Source organism: Haematobia irritans, chromosome 1 (assembly GCF_050003625.1).
Source record: "Haematobia irritans isolate KBUSLIRL chromosome 1, ASM5000362v1, whole genome shotgun sequence".
Lineage (NCBI taxonomy): Eukaryota > Metazoa > Arthropoda > Insecta > Diptera > Muscidae > Haematobia > Haematobia irritans.
In genome coordinates, this window is record NC_134397.1 from 202,594,312 (window position 1) to 202,616,962 (window position 22,651).

The following is a 22,651-nucleotide window of genomic DNA, read 5'->3' on the forward strand; positions in this document are numbered from 1 at the left end:
TTGTTAGAATATAGGAAATTTTCCTAAATTTCTATTGTCTACCTGTAATCGATACCTGTCATCGTAATCGATGTGTTTGCGCGTGGGTGTAATCGATATATTTGCGCGTCGGTTGTTTTTTAGTTGGAATCGCGTTGTTTTGGTATACGGAGAGATTGTTAAAAAATAATATGGTAAAATAATATTATAAATAACAAATAAAATATATAAAATATTTGTTATTTTAAATTAGTGAGAAAAATTTTCGTTTTTTTTAAATAAATCTATCAATGTTCGTGATAGTGTATAAAGAAAGAAAACACCAGCAGAATAACAACCCTTTCATTTGTCTTCATTTTGGAATCTTCAATTATCTGGTAATATTCAGTGACGCTAACCTTTTGCAACAAAAATGTTTTATGATTTTTTATATTTGTAGGTATTGAAATTGTAAAAGGAGGACAAAATCGTTAGGCAGCAACTTATTAAAAGTGAAAAGTACAAGAAGAAGAAAAAGTGCGTTTTACAGTTGATAATATCACACGGAAATTGGAAATAGTGGAATAATAAACTAATATTTCAAAGAGATTCGATGCTGTTGATTCTTAATAAATATATTCAATATATTAATAAAACATGTCTTTTATTGAAGATAAAATTGCTTATAGAAATTAATAAAATTGTATTTAAAAACGAAGGTAAGCAGTTCTAATTATGAAGCAAAAGTTTTACCACAAATGTGTAAGATTTGTCGAAATGAATGAAAAAATTTCAATAAAATCATTCCATATATGAATTCAAATTAGTTAAATTTTTTCATTCTGTAGTATAGTGGTATATAAATATAGGAAAATGTTAACTAATATATGGAATGCATTATTCCTAATTTCTACGAAAATCACATCGTTCAAACAAATAAAAATGTCTTTGGCGCTATACGAAGTTCAACTTTCTTCACAATGAGTTCATTTTAACTTAAAGAAGGGGTCACTTTTTTCTGGGTGTATATGTTTTCGGTTTGTTATACACACAAAAAATATGTATTTGTCTTCAATCAAGAAATCGCTCCAATTAATTTTTAATTGAAATGTCTTCAATCAAAGAAATGATAGTATAAATTAAAAAGCTAATTGAAAGTCAATTAAAAAATTAATTGACCCAATTAAAAAATTAATTAAACCAAATAAAAAAATTAAATAATACTATTAATTTTTGTGATTGATTTTTGTTTCAATTAAAAAATTTGTTGATTTAATAAAATTTTAAATTGAATATATTTTAAAACTCAATTCAGATTTTAATTGGAAAAAAATTCGTAAAATTTTTTTCTGTGTACAGAACGGCTACCGTTAAGGTGTCACACATACATATATCCACGAAAACATATATTCTCGAGAATGACATACACAACTTCACGAAAATTTTTCCAATTAAAGTCTTAATTGATTTAAAAAAATTACATTTAATTAAATCAATTTAATTGATTTAACAATTTTTTTAATTGAAACAAAATTCAGTCATGCAAATTAATAGTTTTATAATTTTTTAATTAGATCAATTAATTTTATCATTTCTGTGATTGAAGACATATCAATTAAAAATTAATTGGAACCTTTAGTTCCGTGATTGAAGACAAAAAATATATTTTTTTAGTGTGTGTACAACAATATCTATGATTAATCACAATGGAAAGTGTTGCTTTGTACATGACTGAGAAATACTTGTGGTACCACGTGAAGTGAACAGAATTCACGCTGTACTTTATTTTAAAGTATTTACATATATATTATTCCTTTTATTCAGAGTACATTGTGTTTCGGATAAGTATTCGTTGGTATTTGATAAGCAAGTATTCTCTTCACTTCGCTGCTTGCGCTCTGAGAGACATATAGTGCTTGTACTATATTCGAAAGCGAATGTCATACATACATACAAAAAATTGTTTTCTGATTCCATCACGAAATTAATTGATCCAATTAATTTTTTAATTGAAGTGTCTTCAATCACAGAAATGATAGTATCAATTAAAAAATTAATTGGCAGTCAATTAAAAAATTAATTGATACTATTAATTTGTGTGATTGATTTTTATTTCAATTAAAAAATTTGTTGATTCAATTAAATTTTTAATTGAATATTTGTAAAACTCAATTAAGATTTTAATTGGAAAAATTTTCGTGAATTTTTTTTTCTGTGTATGTAGTGAAAAGTTATTCGATGCAGATCTCTATGTTATACATTAATTATAAAAAATAATAATGAAATAACTTATCAAGCTCGACGTCTGATAAATTATTTCATTACGGCTGTTTTCTTTTTGCACTGGATGCAACATTTGTATGGGCTATCCAGAACATAGTTGCACTGGTGTTCTATCCAGAACATCTCATCAGTGCAAGTCGCGCCGATGTTGCCAGATTGTATTTTGATAAAGTGACGCTTCATCGATTCACAATAGCAATTTATTGTTACTAATTTATCGAAAAACATGAAATTCAAAGTGGTCAGTGTCAGAAATAATCGCAGCAGTAAATATTTATTACAAATTGTAGCATTTCATATATTAAAAATGCAAGATTTCACTTCTTTTCTGTGATTGTTTTTAAACAGCTGATGACAGTGTTGTATATTTTTGGAGATGTCCTGGATAAACGAGTACTCTGTTTTCTTTTAGTCCTTCACGGCTTAGGTTATCCAGTGCTAAAAGAAAACAGCCCTATTGTATATCAAAGGCCTGCACAAGCCTATTCGAAGTAATCGATGTTCTAGTGAAGGCAATACACTCCACGAATACTTCGATTAACGAATAGAACAGAAACACTGTAAAGCGATTACAGTGTCAAGTATTGCAAAGCCATCACATTCAAAAGGAATCGTTGTGCAGTTCTTTTCAATATTTTGGTTTGGTTACAGCAATCGTCACGATATGAGTAAAACATAACATTTTTAGTGAAGATAGAATATTTTGCTTTAGCAAAGACGAATATGACACGAAGTAACTATCAACAGAAAAACAAACACAAACGTCGATCAGTTGATTGGCAGAAGTCAGTGAATGCGGGCTGTGAGCGGGTCTTCTTATTATATATGCCAACAACAAACAAAATTGGAATGGAATTAGTTGAGAGAACGAAATAACCTCATATACCCAGCAATGAAAATTATAAAACGAATCGAATTGAAATTCCGATTACATTCGAATACTTCAGAACATTATTTGGTGCTTGCTTTATTGGGTTCTATTTGTTCTGTTTCACAATTTGCAAGGTTTATATTTTAATCGTTTGAGAAATGGACGATGAAGTTACTACTCGAATTGTGTGGGGTGCGCTTGAAGTAATTGCTTGTGTATTCGTTGCAGAGGTTTGTTGTATATTGATAAAGGTCTAATAAAAAGAAAACTAATAAGTTAAAAAAAAATAATTCAAACTAGGGCTCTATAGTGAAAAGCAATAATCGATTTTTCGATTGTTCGCATTTAATCAAAAATCGATTTTCGATTATTTTTTACCAAATGAAATTCGAATATTCGATTTTTCATAACCGAATTTCATAGAAATATTGATTATGCCAAATATTCGATTTTATGAAATCTATTTGTCTTTTTAAGTGTTATAAGCAACAGTTGCTAAGAAACGCCAATGAATAGTGTTGAAAACCATGACAATTTTTTAATTTATTTTTTAATACTAAATATAAATACATATATAAATATAAAATTCTTAACATTTACGATAATTTATTGATTATTTATTATATTATTTTCCCAAATAATATAAGATCAGTATAAATTCGAGGAAATGGAAAACACAAAGGATCCAATTTGATATTTTATTTAATCAGATCAGAATTTTTATTATTATTGGTAATGGAATTTTATTATAAAAATTAAGAAAAATGTGGGCTTTTCCACATCTAGGTCCTTTCCAATTCAATTGATACCAATGAATATGAAAACAGAAAACATTACAATCGATTTTTGATAGCCAAAATTAACCCTCTAATGCCCAATCCCGCCTTTAAGCGGGCTTCATTAAATCAGGAAGCTTTTAGTAAAACACACCTTAAGACAACAAGTGTGGGTAAAATAAAAAGAAAACTTAGTTAAAACTGTTCATGAAGCTTTGCAGCATATACTGAATGTTACCGCATATAAATTTTTCTTTAGTTTTCTTGCTTTTGTATCGTTAAAATTGAATATTTAATCAGCTGGCAAAATATTGGGGCATTAGAGGGTTAAGAAATAGTAGAAAATCTAAAATCGATCAAAATTAAAAAATAGTTGAAAATCTAAATTCGATTTTGCAATTATTTTTAGGTTTTTTTTCTAGGTTTTCATGCCAAAATTCGAATAATCGATTGTTCGATTTATAGATCCCTAATTCCATGATAAAACTACTAAAGGTACTACATCACAGTCAGCTGTTCACAGCTGAGTACATCCAACTGTCAAAAACATGTCTTGTTACTATTGGTTACATTTTACATTCCACAGGTTACTATTGTCAAAATATGTATGGTTACTATTAGTTACATAAGTAACTATTAGTTACATAGGTTACTATTGGTTACATAGATTCTATTGGTTACAATTTACATGCCACAGGTTATTATTGTCAAAAACATGTCTGGTTAATACTGGTTACATAGGTAACTATTGGTTACTTAGGTTACTATTGGTAACTAACATTAAAATGTAAACAAAACAAATTGAAAATATTTAATATCTTTTGTTTACTAACATTAAAATTATAAACAAAACTGATATTTGGATGTACTTGAATTATGTTATTTTTGTAATACTGCAACTACCTGGGAATTATTGTACCATGCCTAATTTCAACTAAAATTTAATATGTATAGCACACTGTTTCATTTGAATTCGTTTGAAATGTAAGAAAATTCAATTGTCATGGAAATATAAAATAAATATATGAAATATAAAAGGTTTCGTTTAATAAAAATTTTCGCTAGATTTTTAATCTTTCTCATTTATTATGCCATTTTTGTATACCTGTCCTTGTGTGATTGTGATTTTTTGTGGTTGTGAATAACATTACTTCTGACTGACACTGTAAGAATGAATACATAATTGTATATAAAGAGATATAGAGAGAGAATGAGAGAAAAGAGGTATGATGGTAAGGAGTCCCATGATCATTTTTATACAATGACTATTTGCCTGCTTGCAACCACCACAGAGAAAAGCAACTCAGTTTAAAATGGACCATCGACGTATACACACGAAAATCCAGGGGCAATATCTAAGTTTAGTTCATCTTAGATTTATTAATGCAATGACCATATGGAAAATAAACCGGCTAATGCGGTCGCATATATAACATTTTGCCATGCGAGAAATATAAGTAAAGATATTTGAAAAGGCAAATCGTATCTGTGAAATGCGAAATCTTCGCCTATTTAACACGCAGCATTATGGAATAAATATCCTTCATCGATTAGGCTTACCTTTCCCTGTCATTGGGTAATTAAGGTATGTACAAGTTTTTTTTTGCTTGCATAAAAAAATGAAATGAATCGCAGAGTTTTGTGAAATATATATGGGATTATTTGTGGTTAGTAATTTGCAGTTGTATTAATCTTATGTGAGTTTGATTAAATATAAATACATACTTTTTCGTTCGTTGTTTATGGTTTAAGGCCGGTACTATGTTCAGTTCTCGCGATTACTTTCTTCAAATAGTTCAATTCAAAGGAAATAATTTAACTCAATCTATGCACACTTTCTTTTTCATCTAGATTTCGTCAAGATTTAACAGAAATATGTTGATTTTCATTTATAAATTTAATTATTTTTGATAAAGTAGTCGCGAAACAAATGTGATTTTCAACCGAACATAGTACCTGACTTTGGATGATAAAACTGTAGACGAAACATTATGTTTGTTTCGTAAAATTGTACTTTTAGTTAAACCTTGATATGCGATGCAATTTTTATAGAATATATTGTTATATATTTATTCGGTTTAGTGAAAACTCTACAATTAGAATTAAATCAATGTGATATTTATTTTGTGCCAACCTTTAAAAAGTCTTGAGTAGAACTGGTACATCTGAGTAAAGTAATATCAGTATCAACTAACACGTTTACATTTGACCCAGCGATAAATCTTTTGAGATCTTTGAATAAGAAGTTATTGCTGAAGACTAGATCTGTAAAATATTGTGGAAGTAACCTCAATTCAAGCGTTTTTCACCTTGTTTTGACGGTGTATTGATATAGTAGAACTTTCTTTTTATACACAGAAAAAAATATTGCCATAATATAGGACTCGTAATGTAGACAATATTAAGAATAAATTTATTTAAAATAAGGAAATATTAATTAAAAAAAGCTTCATAATCTTTGATTTAAAATTTTTTAAAATTAAATTTAGGACACGAAACTTTGAAATTTTCGCTAATGTGGTATGTATTTGAAGCAAGAAAAATTCTCCTTAAAGTGAAGAAAAATATTTTAATGTAAAAAAATAGTCTATAAATTAACGGAGACATCAACAGATAAAAAATCTTCAAATATATGGTGAGAACTTTAAATATAGGGTGAGAACTCTTTAGTTTATTTTTTTTTTGAAAGTAACAAAATATTGTTTTCAGTGAATGATTTTTTATAATGTGAATTATTAATTGAATTTTATTTATATGAAATCTGTATAATCTTATAGAGCCTAAATTTAAAGCTACATATGTTAGCTCCTAAAAAGAAGAAGCCGCATCTTTCACCCAAAAGTGAACCCACCGTGGAAGAAAATGTAGGTTTATTTTAACTAAAATAGTTTTCTAATTGCAACATGTTATAAATAAGTTAATACTTTTTGTCCAAGTGAAGAAATTTTTTTAAAAATAATAATTTTTTTCTGTTGTTTAAGAAAATTTCATTTGTTGAAAGAAAAAATTGGATTTAAAAATTGTTAAAATGTCTTTAGTGCTGTACGAAGTTCAAGACAGGTACAATTTTAGTAAAATTTACTAATTTTAGAGACTTATAAACTTAATTTAAACAAACTTCTGTCATTTTAGGAAAATATGAACTATTTTATTTTGTAGGAAAATTGTGCACTATATTTGTATACAACTTTTTTTTCTTATTTTTAGTTCACGTCATTAAAGTTACCAAAAAATTATTCAAATAAGGAACATTTACTCACATTGTGCAAAATTGAACTAAAATCAACTAATCTTCATGAACTAAAAGTTCAGTTGGCATTAGAGCCCCTTTTTTCTGGGTGTTGGCTCCAAATCAATACCAAAATCCTTAAGGCAAAGTCTTTAGATTCAAGTAAACTTTTTTCTTGATTGTATCCACCACAAATGGATGGTGATGGGGGTATAATAAATTTGTTATTCCGTTTGTAACACTTCGAATTGTCGATTTACGAGTACATAAAATATATACATTCTTGATTAGGGAGAATTTCTAAGACGACCCCTCTGTCGTAATCACGCTACATCCCTCAATAACGAAGTCATCGTGCTAAAATTTTGTGCAAACTGTTTCCTTGTCTACAGACAGGTCCAGTTAGCTATATCGGACCATATTTCAATATAGCTCCCATATAGACTGATCTCCCGATTTGACTTCTTGAGAGCATATAAGCCACAATTTTCATTTATAATCATTGTTTCAAAAACATTTTTATACCCTGCGCCACACTGTGGAACAGGGTATTATAAGTTAGTGCATATGTTTTTTTATTAAATTTAGGACACAAATTTTGGAAATTTGCCTACACTGAAAAAAATATATACGTGATATTAAAGATTTCACAATCTAAATTTTAGGATGCGAAATTTGCAATATATTAAGGACAAATTTCTTTAAAATAATGAAATTTTAATTAAAATAAAGTTTATTATCTTTGGTTCAAAAATTGTTTTCATTAAATTTAGGCACAAATTTTGTAAATTTTCGTCCCTCCGTTAAAGTCACATGAACTTTGAACTAAGGCTAATTTTCTTTAAAGTAAAGAAACACATTTTTCATTTAAAGAAATTGTCCTCAAATTAACTGAAATATTGAAACTTTAGAGTAAAGATAAAAACGCTTCAAATATAGGCTAAGACTTATTTTGAGGATTTAGCGTCTTTGGTTTAAAGTTTTTTTGGAATTAAGAAAACGTTTTTTTTACATTGAAGTATCCGTTATAATTTAGATTTTTAAACTGACATTTGTTTGTATGTGAGTACCTTTATTAATAAACCGCGAAAAGAGAATGAACATTTGATAAATGAGATCTGTATCCTAATTTTATTTTTATTGGTCCTAAATTTAAAGACAGATAGGTCGCTAAAAAATGTCTTTATTTTAAAGATGCCGCATCTTTGGCTCGGAATCAATACCAAAATCCTTAAAGGAAGGTCAAAATCTTTGAATCCAAGTAAACTTTTTTTGAGTGTACCTCCACCGTATGTCTTTGAACTAAGGCCAATCTTTGGCTAGGACCAAAATCCTTAAAGGAATGATTTTGGTTGCATCTTTGGATGCAAATAACCTTTTTTTTAATGAAAAATAGGCTCTATTTGGCCCATATCGTCTGTCGGAGTGTGAGAAAAAAAATAATCTTAAATAATATCAATGCACTCAAAAAAAAGTGAACTCTCTATTTCACTAAGCCAATTTAACTTTATTTTAGTTCACGGAATTATTATGTTTGGAGAAAGTTTCCTTTACTCTAATAATTTTTTGTTTACTTTCGTTAAATTAACTAAAGGGTGATACGGTCAATATTTGGTCAAGGGAAAACGCGTGTAAATCGGTGAAATCGTTTATTTAAAAAATCAAATTAAATTTCTTTTTCAAGTTCAATTAGTATAAAATTCAGGAAAAATATTCAGTTAGGCTTTCGCTTTTCCAAATCCGAACTGCCGGGCCTCACGCTTGACACCTGCCGTCAGATTTTGTACAGCCACCTTGTCCACCTTCTTCGCCGCAGAAAGCCAGTTTGCCTTGAACTGCTGCTCGTCCTTAGCAGTTTTTTTGGTCTTCTTTAGGTTCCGCTTGACAATAGCCCAGTATTTCTCAATTGGGCGGAGCTCTGGCGTGTTGGGAGGGTTCTTGTCCTTGGGAACCACCTGCACGTTGTTGGCGGCGTACCAATCCATGGCCTTTTTACCGTAATGGCAAGATGCCAAATCCGGCCAAAACAGTACGGAACAACCGTGTTTCTTCAGGAAAGGCAGCAGACGTTTATTCAAACACTCTTTCACGTAAATTTCTTGGTTGACAGTCCCGGAAGCTATGAAAATGCTGCTTTTCAAGCCACAGGTACAGGTGGCTTGCCAAACCAGATATTTCTTTACGAACTTTGACAGTTTTATATGCTTGAAAATATCTGCTACCTTTCCCCTTCCTTTTGCCGTATAAAACTCCTGTCCCGGAAGCTGCTTGTAGTCGGCCTTGACGTAGGTTTCGTCGTCCATTGCCACGCAGTCAAACTTCGTCAGCATCGTCGTGTACATCCTCCGGGATCGCGCTTTGGCCGTCGTATTTTGTTTATCATCCCGATTTGGAGTCACTACCTTCTTGTAAGTCGATAGTCCGGCTCGATGCACGGTTCTAGACGATACACCCAGCTTATTTGCGACATGTCGGAGAGAGAGGTTAGGGTTTCGCTTGAAACTACCGGCAACTCTCTTTGTCGTCTCAGCGGCTTCCGGTTTTCGATTTCCACCCGATCCAGACTTCCTGGCTGTCGACAAACGTTCCCCAAACACTTTAATTACATTTGTAACGGTTGATTTGGCAACTTTTAGCGATTTTGCCAGCTTTGCGTGCGAGTAGCTCGGATTTTCGCGATGCGCGAGCAAAATTTTGATACGCTGCTCTTCTTGCTTGGACGGCATTTTGACAACTGAAGAGTGAAATCCAAAATCAAAATAGGAGCAACATTCTACACACACACACCTTCAAAATGAGTGGTGTTCAGGTTTTTAAATGCAAAATTGAAAGAAATACGTCAAGTTTATATTGACCAAATTTTGACCGTATCACACTTTAAAACCGAGGAAAAAAATATACTCAAATGAAGCATAAAGATTAACTAAATTCGTGTTTTCCACAAAATAGTTCAGAATTTCTTTAAATTTGTAAATTTTACCAAAAATGTGTCCATCATGAACTTCGTATGTCACTAAAGACATTCTTGCAATTTTGAACTCTAAGTTTTTCCTTCAAACTACAAAATTTTCTTTAACAAGTGAAAAAACTTAGTTATGTCTAATAAATTTTCTCGAATTTGTCGAAAAATATTTACTTATTTTTATGACATCGGCGTGATGCCATCGTTTGTAATACTGTTTGGTTAAAATTTTCTACAAATATTCAAAATTTTCTAAAATTAACCGAAAGTTTTCTTCCTGGTGGGTTCACTGTTTTTTCAGTGTATATTAGTTTTTTACCTAATTATATTTATTTTCATTTTCATAAATTTTAAACCTTGTAATAAATAAATAAATAAATAAATAACACAAAATTTATTTATAAATGATTCATTTGACAGATATAATCTATATGTCAAATTGGGGTTTTGTGATTTTATGCAAACAGATGAAGCCAGAGTTGTACTGCATAGCAGTTATTCTGGAAAATTGGTAATTTATCCAATACTAAAGGTAAAAAGTCTTAATGATTGAAGATTGTTGTTAAATTTTTAGTATTTTGTAATACTGTTTCTTATTAACTTCACCATAGGGCGGAGAACATACAGACAAATTTCATTTTTCAGTGTAAATACAATTGTATATTTTGTACAACCTAATTAGAAGGTCTTTATGGAGCACCATACAAATGAAAGGGAAATGCTCGATTTTCATAGCTTCAAGAAACACTGAAGATTCAAAATTCACTATGCGGCGGCATCATTATAAAAATGTTGAATACAACAACAGATACAAAGTCCCATAAAAGTGGGGGGCAATTTTAAAAATAACCCAAAAATGTTCCCCCCATTAAGCACAATGGATTTACATACCAAATGTTCCAAGGCATGTAAAGATTTTTATTTTCTTTTCGAAAACACAAAAAACAACAGCATAAGTGCAATAAAACAGCATCCCTCCCAAAAAGTCTTATACAACACGGGGAATAGTGTGCCCATAAAATGATACCCGGTTTATTGTATTTTATCCTTCTTTTATTTTATTATCAATGCGAAATTAAATATCGGGAATTAAGAATTAGTTCCTGAAGAGTGAAGTTTATTTTTTTGCACAGTATCAGCCAAACAAAGTTGGTATTGATTTTTAATAATTGCTAAGATATTAACATAGGCTATTCCCTGGTTTAGTATTAATCTGAGGATAAGAAACTAATAATTACTATGTCAATCACTGATTACAAGAGATGTTACAAATTCAAACAATCCTATGTTATTGTGTGAATATATTTTCATTGATTGAAATCTCAAAAAGGAAATGAGAAGGAAATTTACTTTGGATGGTTGTTCCTTACCCTAAATTTTCGTGCGCTCGGTTAAAAATAGAATTTTTGGATTGCTCAATTGGGAAAATTTTCTCGTCAGAGAACACAATGTTTAGCAATTTTCCACATTCGTGCATGGAAATTGTAAGGTTTTTCTTTGAGCTACTAGCCAACCATTTAATTTGATTTTCCCTACGTGGTTTCGTTGACTTCGAAACTATAAAAATAAATTTTTGACAATATTTTCTATAGAAATAAATTTTTGACAATATTTTCTATAGAAATAAAATTTTGACAAAATTTTCTATAGAAATAAAATTTTGACAAAATTTTCTATAGAAATAAAATTTTGACAAAATTTTCTATAGAAATAAAATTTTGACAAAATTTTCTATAGAAAAAAAATTTTGACAAAAGTTTCTATAGAAAAAAATATTGACAAAATTTTCTATAGAAATAAAATTTTGACAAAATTTTCTATAGGAAAAAAAATTTAACAGAATTTTCTATAGGAAAAAAATTTAACAAAATTTTCTATAGAAATAAAATTTTGACAAAAATTTCTATAGAAATAAAATGTTGACAAAATTTTCTATAGAAAAAAATATTGACAAAATTTTCTATAGGAAAAAAATAACAAAATTTCATTATGAAATTTTCTATAGAAAAAAAAAATTAACAAAATTTTCTATAGAAATAAAATGTTGACAAAAGTTTCTATAGAAATAAAATTTTGACAATAGTTTCTATAGAAATAAAATTTTGATTAAATAGAAATCAAAATAAAATTTTGACAAAATTTTCAATAAAAATAAAATTTTGACAAAATTTTCAATAAAAATAAAACTTTGACAAAATTTTCTATTGAAATACAATTTTGACAAAATTTTCTATAAAAATAGAATTTTGACAAAATTTTCGATAAAAATAAAATTTTGACAAAATTTTCTATAAAAATAAAATTTTGACAAAATTTTCGATAAAAATAAAATTTTGACAAAATTTTCTATAAAAATAAAATTTTCACAAAATTTTCCATAAAAATAAAATTTTCACAAAATTTTCCATAAAAATAAAATTTTGACAATAGTTTCTATAGAAATAAAATTTTGATGAAATAGAAATCAAAATAAAATTTTCACAAAATTTTTAATAAAAATAAAACTGTGACAAAATTTTCTATTGAAATACAATTTTGACAAAATTTTGACAAAATTTTCTATAGAAATAAAATTTTGACAAAATTTTCTATAGAGATAAAATTTTGACAAAATTTTCTATAGAAATAAAATTTTGACAAAATTTTCTATAGAAATAAAATTTTGACAAAATTTTCTATAGAAATACAATTTTGACAAAATTTTCTATAGAAATAAAATGTTGACAAAATTTTCCATAGAAATAAAATTTTAGCAACATTTTCTATAAAATAAAATTTTGATAAAATTTAGAAATAAACGAATAGATTGTAATGATAAAACCCGATTTATTTAGAAGATTATTCTGTTTAAATTAATATTATAATTAGTTTAATTTGTTTTTTTTTCTTGATTTTAAAATACTTTTGTAGTCTTATTGTAATTTGTGATAAATGAGGCTTCGATTTACAAAATAAAGTCAACTTAAAAAAAAAATAAAATTTTGTCTAAATTTTATGTAAAAATAAGATTTAGATAAAATTTTCACTAGAATTAAAATTTTGACAAAATTTTCAGTAGACTTAAAATTTTGACAAAAGTTTCTGTAGAAATAAAATTTTGATAAGATTTACTATAGAAATAACATTTTGACAAAATATTCTATAAAAATAAAACTTTGACAAAATTTTCTATAAAAATAAAATTTTAACAAAATGTTAAATAGAATTAAAATTTTGACAAAAGTTTCTATAGAAATAAAATTTTGATAAAATTTTCTATAAAAATAAAATGTTTTCGTTTTGTTTGTTATTGTTGGTTTCTCTTCAATCATTATTGTTGTTTTTGATTTCAGCTTAAAACCATGCATTGACTAAACTACAATTGTAGCTTAACCAACAGTACAAAAGTATGCTTGTCACATTTATTTGGGCAAAGCCCTATAGGAATTACCACATTATTCATCAGCATCCTCTACTTGCAGCAAAACTATTAACCAATTATCAGAATAAGTTCGGGTAATTCACTCAACCCAAAATGAACTACACTTGAACCTTCCGAAAAAAGGTTTCATAGTCGGCTACTGCCTGAACAAATTTTGCAAGCATATCTCTTTTTCCTTTGCCAAACTCAAATCATCGATTTGAATGTAGTTGGCTGGGTTTGTTTTTGATAAAATTTTCTATAAAAATAAAATTTTGATAAAATTTTCTATAAAATAAAATTTTAATAAAACTTTCTTTAAAAATAAAATTTAAACAAAATTTTCTATAAAAATAAAATTTTGACAAAATTTTCTATATAAATAAAATTTTTGGTTAACATTATCGTTTGAGGCTCATGTTGTTAAGGGGTACTTTATACTCCCATCCCACACAAAATTTAATATATATTAATATAAAAACATTTAAAAAACATTTAAAATAAATATAACTTAGTTAAATCAATTCTAAAATTCTTAATTATAGTTAAAAATCATTTAACTCTTGTGAACTTGTGTTTTGTTTTATTGTGATATATTATATGTGCGAGTTTGCAGTTTTTCTCTATGTATGAGAAACTAAAAAACATGCCTTGTATCTATGACATATGTCATCATTTGTAAATCATATTTCTTTTTTTCGCACACGCCTCATTTGTAATATCAAAGTTTTTTGGGTGTCCTAAGATTTCAATATGTCCAAATTGGGACACCTGCTCTTTCGAGAAATTGTCATCATCAGACTGTGTAAAAAACCAAAGCTAAACGGATCTAAATCGACTTGCTGGTCTTATCGCAAATATTCACACTTGCTTTTTGGTTAAATATAAAAATTTTGGCATCCATCCACAAGAAATGAAGATACTAAGCCCAAATCTTAAAAAAAAAACGATATCATCGATTCATAATGTTTGAGTACATGGGTCTATTAAATTTATTCGTGTTATAAGGCTGTGATTTACATGGGAAATTCTATAAAAAACACAGATATCATGGGAAGCACTGGTGTGCAAAATAATTACGAATTGCTTTCGTTTTTTGCTTTTTCCATTTTATTTTCTATTTTTCATTTAATTTGTGGTTTGATGGACACATTTGACAAATGGTTATATTTCTATATGCCGCTTCTGGGTGTCGTCCATATGCCACTCTCATTTCCTTTTGGTGGCATAAAATTGTATGTCTATTTCACGTTTAAGTCTTTTTTAATCTGACAAAGGAATATATTCCGTCATGTGGTGGGTTCTTGGTCCGTAGATTTTTTCTTTGACCCTCTACGATGCAGATGGTTTCCCATTATTTAAATGATTCAACTGGAATTTCTCAAAGCTACCACAATTCTGTTAATTTCGAGCAATTACTTTTGGCCACACACACTCGTAAAAGTAAAATGCAAAGAGGCGGTTGAGGGAGGCACAGCTGTTTAGGTGTGCTGTATGTGAGCTAATAGCAAACTAGGTAAATTCTTGGTAAATGTTACAATTAGGATTTTCTACTTACAATTAATGACATGTAATTAGTCATTTAAATAAATTGTAAATAATTTAAGGTCTTAACATTGTTTTTATGCGTTGGTCATTCGCTTTAATCTGTAATTTTTATTTAGGTTGGAAAACATGGTCATTTTTTAAGCTGTCTCAATCAAATGGCAAATATTTTGAAAATGTTAGAAAAATAAAAATATCAGAATTGTTACCCTAAACAACTTATTAACCATCTGGGCCTTTTGTTGTGATGTCGGCGATACGTTAAATATTTATCTTATTAATCTTTCCAGTTATTTCAATCAAATAGAGCTTGAGCGAAACATCGGTTTCGGCCAAAATTCGATAATCGGCAACGAATCGGACTTCGACATTAAACGGCTTTTTTTTTCATAATTTACTTCATATCGAATCTGTCCCAGTCAAAACACCCAGTAGAAATAAAACAAACGTAACCGGAACAAATTTTTATATTGAAAGAATTCTTCTTTTTAACGTTTAAGATCAGTGGCTATAAAAAAAATTTAAGGTCATCACCGGGGAACCACCGTGTGCAATGTTTAGCATGCCCGCCTTGCATACACAAGGTCGTGGGTTCGATTCCTGCTTCGACCGAACACAAAAAAGTTTTTCAGCGGTGGATTATCCCACCTCAGTAATGCTGGTGACATTTCTGAGGGTTTCAAAGCTTCTCTAAGTGGTTTCACTGCAGTGTGGAACGCCGTTCGGATTCGGCTATAAAAAGGAGGTCCCTTGTCATTGAGCTTAACATGGAATCGGGCAGCACTCAGTGATAAGTGATGTGGTATCACAATGGACTGAATAGTCTAAGTGAGCCTGAAATATCGGTCTGCCACCTAACCTAACCTAAGGGCTTCACCGGCAAGCGTGGCCAGCAAACAATTGCTCAGTGCAGGGGGGCGTATTTTTCGAGTTTGCATGGAGAAAATGTTACAATATTTTTTTATCAAACTGCTGAATTTTTTATACTAAAAGGTCTCTAAATTTTAAAAGAGTATTTAAGACTTGGTCCGAATTACCTTTTATTGTTTTTTTATGTCTTTGTTCAATTAAATATGGTTAAAGTACAACATTCCAAACATGTCCAATTATATTTTCTTTGGAAAAACATTTGGCTTCGGCCGATTATTGTTTTTTTTCGGTCGAGCTCCAGAAGACCGCAACTTTAAAAGGACACTTCGATAGTCTTTCCTAGCAAAAACTTGGTAGTGATAGTCTTTCACAGCAAAAAATGATAGTTGCAGCATTAGCGTAGCTAGACAATTTTCCTAGGGGGGGCTATAGCCCCCCTAGCTAAAAATTTATATTTCATTTATTTATATTTCAATTAATGTTTTATTTCATAAAAATGAATAAAAAAATTAGACATCAAAATAACTCGAAAATTAATTTATAATAAAGCAACTAAAAGTAGTTCCACACATTTCCCAGCAAAAAAATTTGGAAGTTCTTCCAAAGGCACAACTTTAAAAGCATTTCCAGAAGATGTACTCCCAATGATGTTCTTTATTTTAACTACTCAGGAAGTTCTGTAATTAAATTTCTGATAACTTGGTTTTTTCATACTTTTAATGGGAAATATTAACTTTTTTGTTTCAAATATCTTAAAAACGAAGTAAGAATTCATAAAGTGGTACAAATAATTTAAATTTTGTCGAAAAAAATTCTAAATCCAATCTGAAAAACTTGTGAATTTTTGAAAATATTTGAGGTCAAACGTTTCCGATAAGCATTATGATCCATTAAAAATTATAAAAATTATTTATTTGACAAAATATAACAATTTTTTAATTTACATTCAAAACATTGAATTCGGATCACACCTAAAGAAGTGATGCAAATTCAGTGCAACGGCTGTTGAAATGGAGGACTTCCGTCCTATGACAAGCCCATGTTAAATTCATCGCTTCTTCGCCAATTTTGCACCGCTTGCGGATCCAAAAAGATCATTTTCATTACTTTTTTGGCGACGCTTTTTTGGCTGGGCTTGTTTATTTTTTATAAAAATGGAAAATCGTAAATAGGTTTTCAAATTCTGGGGGGGCTAAAATTTTTCTGGGGGGGCCTAAGCCCCCTCCCCAGAGGCCTTCCTACGCTTATGAGTTGCAGTGATAAACTGCTTACCAAGAGCATTTGTACCGTACCCCCAGCAATACCGTATGCTTGAGAATAATCACTTACTATCGCAGGTTGATTTCATTTACAATACAACCGATTTTCATAAGTAGAACCACGAATCCACACATTTGTTTGTTACTTACCAATTTTGAACCATGGTAAGCTACCTCCAATAAAAAAATACCTCGAAATCTTAAGGTTTACATTCGACAACCTTATAAAGCATCCGCCCACCCCACTGTAATTTGAGATTATATCCGTAATCTCTAAAGTACTTGATTATAAGGAATTTGGACGATTAATTATACGGTGTCAGTATTGAAACAACGTGACGCAGTTCAATCTTGTTCGTTGAGTTTCACCATGGCTGATAATATCTAAATTCTCATCTCAAATCATAAACTCATTGGTGATGATGAGGGTGTAGTTTTGGCAAAAAAATTGACAATTCTCTCATTAAAATTATGGGTTTCTTGGCTGTCAACTTCTTAATTTGGCAAAATCTAAAAGCAGTCTTTTATTCAAAATTAAGTTTAATCGACTTTTGATATTGGTCAAAATCAACTACTCGACTCAAAAGACGATTGAATCGAAAGTTATGTAGCTTGTTCTATGCCGAAAATTAACCGAAATTTTTCAATAATGGCAAAAGTCGAATTTTTCAAATTTTGAAAGCAGTCGAAAATTTGACTAATTCTAAATCAATTGTTACTCTCACCCCACACTGAAAAAAATATTGTCGTGAGGTCAAAGATTTCATGTCTTTAAAATACGAATACAAATTTTGCTTAGCATAGAAGACGCATTTCTCTAAAATAAAGTTATTTTCCTTGTCCACAAGTCGATAAACTTTTCAATGAAGTCGTATTGTCCTTATAATTAAGTGATTTGACTTAAAAATGGGTATCTTAACATGAAAGAAAAAATTTATAGGCTAAGGTCAACTTGACTTTAATAATTCAGAAAAATTCTTTAAATTTAATGAAATTGTCTTTAAATTTGTTGTCTTTTTGCATCTTGACTACAAAGCAAAAAATTGTTCAAATATAGGACATGTTTTTCAAAACTTTATTTTAAAGAAGTTTTTTACTTCAAACATAGCATAATTTCTACTGGAAGTCGAGTCCTAATTTGGAAAATAAAGTTGCCGTTAACTCGTTTTTAAAGGACTTTGATAGCATATGAAGAAAAAAAGCTGAGAAAGCGAAAAATTAAAATTTGCTTCCTAGAAGCAAGTACATAAAACCTAAATTTAAAAGAGAATTGTGTCTTAAAAGTATCCTTACTTGTATTCTCCGCTTCTTTGGCTCGGAATCAATACCAAATTTTTTAAAGTAAAGACAAAATCTTTGGAACCGAGTATGCTTTTTTTCAGTGCATAATCTTGATGTTGATATTGCTGAGGGGATCTTCACATATCATACTATGAGAAAAAAACGTTTATTTGGTACCATTTGAACAAATTTCTCAAATATCACCCAAAATTCAAGCGGTGGGTCCTACACGGTTGACACTCGAACCACATATAATCTACCAAAATGTGGAGAAATTTCTACCAAAAACTACCAAACAAAAAAATGTTCTGAAGAAAATTTTGTCAAAATTTTATTTCTATAGAAAATTTTGTCAAAATTTTATTTCTATAGAAAATTTTGTCAAAATTTTATTTCTATAGAAAATTTTGTCAAAATTTTATTTCTATAGAAAATTTTGTCAAAATTTTAATTCTATAGAAAATTTTGTCAAAATTTTAATTCTATAGAAAATTTTGTCAAAATTTTATTTCTATAGAAAATTTTGTCAAAATTTTATTTCTATAGAAAATTTTGTCAAAATTTTATTTCTATAGAAAAATTTTTCAATATTTTATTTCTATAGAAAATTTTGTCAAAATTTTCTTTCTATAGAAAATTTTGTCAAAATTTTATTTCTATAGAAAATTTTGTCAAAATTTTATTTCTATAGAAAATTTTGTCAAAATTTTATTTCTATAGAAAATTTTGTCAAAATTTTATTTCTATAGAAAATTTTGTCAAAATTTTATTTCTATAGAAAATTTTGTCAAAATTTTAATTCTATAGAAAATTTTGTCAAAATTTTATTTCTATAGAAAATTTTGTCAAAATTTTATTTCTATAGAAAATTTTGTCAAAATTTTATTTCTATAGAAAATTTTGTCAAAATTTTATTTATTTATTTATTAAACTTATAGTAAATACAAGAATAATAGAGAGAAAATGTAGCATTAGCTACTTAGGCTATCAGCTACAAAATTTTATTTCTATAGAATATTTTGTCAAAATATTATTTCTATAGAAAATTTTGTCAAAATTTTGTTTCTATGGAAAATTTTTGGAGAAAAATACATTGAAAAATATACCAAAACATCAGCCAAACACTACCATCCACCAAACACTAATCAATCTATCATTTTTGGTAGAAATCTACCAACTGTTGCAACCGTGGGGTCTTATTGATACTCTTACTTTGTTTGCATCTATCAATAGGGTTTTATTGTCCACTTTCTAACTCATTCTAATCCACTACCATATTGGTCTTGTCGTTTCCTCTACAATATCCTTTGTAGTCTCTTTGACTCCGAATTCACAATGTTTATCACCTTGAAATTCTGTTAGAAGCACCCGAAACTGCAACGGTCTGTCTAGGTCCATCTCATATACTCCAATCCCCAATCTCTCTCAAATTATCACACCATAGAAGTATTACCCTTAGGTATCCATAAAAATGTTACCCTTCGTTCTCCACCGTAGCCACCGTGGTGCAATGGTTAGCATGCCCGCCTTGCATACACAAGGTCGTGGGTTCGATTCCTGCTTCGACCGAACACCAAAAAGTTTTTCAGGGGTGGATTATCTCACCTCAGTAATGCTGGTGACATTTCTGAGGGTTTCGAAGCTTCTCTAAGTGGTTTCACTGCAATGTGGAACGCCGTTCGGACTCGGCTATAAAAAGGAGGTCCCTTGTCATTGAGCTTAACATGGAATCGGGCAGCACTCAGTGATAAGAGAGAAGTTCACCAATGTGGTATCACAATGGACTGAATAGTCTAAGTGAAGGCTGCCACCTAACCTAACCATCGTTCTCCATTAGTCGACTCCAGCTGTGTCTGGGGTCATCTCGTATAACCAGACTCCAAATTTCTCTCCCTTATTCGAACCATAGGATTGTCACTTTAGATGAATAGTAGATGCAGTTGTCAGTTGCATGAGCCAGAATCCCCACTGTTGATCCCATTATATTAAGATCGTTCTTTATCTTTCTTTTCATCCTCAGTCATATATTCAATAAGAGTACATCAAATTTTGGAATCAGTTATTTGGACTTTATGTTCCATCGACTACCACAATTTACCTAATGTTGGTCCCAGTTATATGGACATATCATGGAATGTCAAAGTTGCTCAGTTGACAAGATCATAAACTACTTTAGATTTTGTAGAGGAACCTGCAAACTCAAAAATATTCTAACTTATGCCCTATTATGGCCTTATTATTGCACTGTATGAAATAAGACTTATGTCGTAGAGATTTCCTAAATGCAGGACAAAAATATTTCGTTATTACAGTACGTTTGTTATTTTCATAGAAAATTTTATGGATTTCTTTTAGTCCACTTGCGTTTCTAGTTTACCAACAATTGTGATCATATTGTATTGGCTTTATGACCTCATTGCAACTACTTCATACTATTTCAAATATCCTTGGGAAATCAATCGCCAACTTCTTGCTACCATTCGCTAAATACTTGACCTTCTGCTGTTTATTAGTCTACATTACATTTAACAAAAGAAAACAACAAAACGCAATTTTATTTTTACGATTTGTCATAAATTTTCATTTGCTAATCGATAAATTTCTCTTTTCTACTTTGTTCTTACTTACAGTCAGGTGGCACAACCGTCCCATTGGAGCACAATACTGTACGTTTTGTGGATAATTTTAGTGCTGGTACACGTGGCTCTTCCTCAGCGGAATATTTCCTAGATCACAATTATGCCGTCATATTTATGCATCGTCAAAAATCCCTGGAACCCTTTACCCGCCACTTTACAGGCCAGCAATTTTTTGATATGCTCGATATTACCGATAATGGTCAGAGTACTTCCATTACCGTTAATCCGGACTCGGTGGATGTCTTTGCACCGATTTTGGCCAAATACAAACAGGCGCGTGAATCACAAATGATTTTGTATGTCAGTTTTACCAGTGTGGTCGATTATATGTGGCTATTGAGAGCTGCATGTGAATGCCTGGCGGCATTTGAGGATAGAGCCGTTTTATTTTTGGCTGCCGCAGTTTCGGATTTCTATATACCACAGGATATGATGGTAAGTAAAGGATATTTAATTACAAATATACACCCTCCTGGACAGTGTTGCCAGTATTGGAGATTTTTCCCCAAATCGGGGATATTTTTTCGTGGATGGGGACAAAATTTTTGTGTTGGGGAATTTCCACAAATTTGAGGATTTTTGTGGGGAATTTTCGAAATCTCTTCAGTATAATAATTAAGATTAAGAATTATGGTTCATATGAAATTCTTTACTTCTACATGCTTAAAAAAGGCTTAAAGAAGTATAGAGAATCTCAAAAATATAAAAAAAACTCCTCCTCTTTATTCCAGTGTATTTATATGGGCATCCAAGAGCTACTTTACATTTTACTCTGTTTCCTAAGAAATTTTTTACTATGTGAAATTATTTCGTAAGGACTCTTCTGCGTACATAACTGATTTGGAAAATATATCCCATACATATTGAATATAATTCATATCGGGACACCAAATACACGTGACCGTACTCCCATTTTTATTTCTCGAGTAATTAGAAGATGATTTGCATAAGAAAAAAAATCGATGACTCTTTATACCGATAATTAGATCTGATTAGGTTTGTATCAGATGATATTTTGAGCACCCGTTTTGTGTTTTGCAATCTTCATCATTTTGTAACTCGCAAACTGGTATAACAAAAATTGCATATTTTTCCAATTTCTATTTTTTACGGATTTTCTACAGCAGAGTCTATTCCTTTACTTTTTTCAAAAAACTTTCTAAAGATTTATTGGGGGTTTTTGTGGGGAATTTTAAATTAAATTGGGGTTTTTTTGGAATGAAAGCGTTCCATTTTGGGGACAAGAGCTCGGAAAATACTGGTAACACTGCTCCTGGAAGAAAAAATGGACTAAAAGTAAAGAAAACACCATTGGTGCCAAATCATGACTATTTTAACCATACTGTAGTTCATTCTTTCTTTTTAGGAATCGTACGAAAATTTTCTTCTGTTTTGAGTTCAAATTGAATTTATGTGTATGGTCTTTGAAATTTGTACACAGAAAAAAATTTCACGAAAAATTTTCCAATTAAAATTTTAATTGAGTTTTAAAAAATATTCTATTAAAAATTGAATCAACAAATTTTTTAATTGAAACAAAAATCAATCACAAAAAATAATAGTATCAATTAATTTTTT

General features: G+C 29.7%; 1 protein-coding gene across 1 annotated transcript in view; it reads left to right on the top strand.

Annotated features, from left to right (window-relative positions):
• The window catches only part of Ppcs (phosphopantothenoylcysteine synthetase), a 90,827-nt gene that overhangs the window by 21,583 nt on the left and 46,593 nt on the right, over positions 1-22,651 (top strand). The window contains exon 3 of the mRNA XM_075292585.1: positions 21,065-21,508. Within this exon, the coding sequence (XP_075148700.1) occupies positions 21,065-21,508 (444 nt within the window). The remainder of the gene's footprint in view (positions 1-21,064; positions 21,509-22,651) is intronic.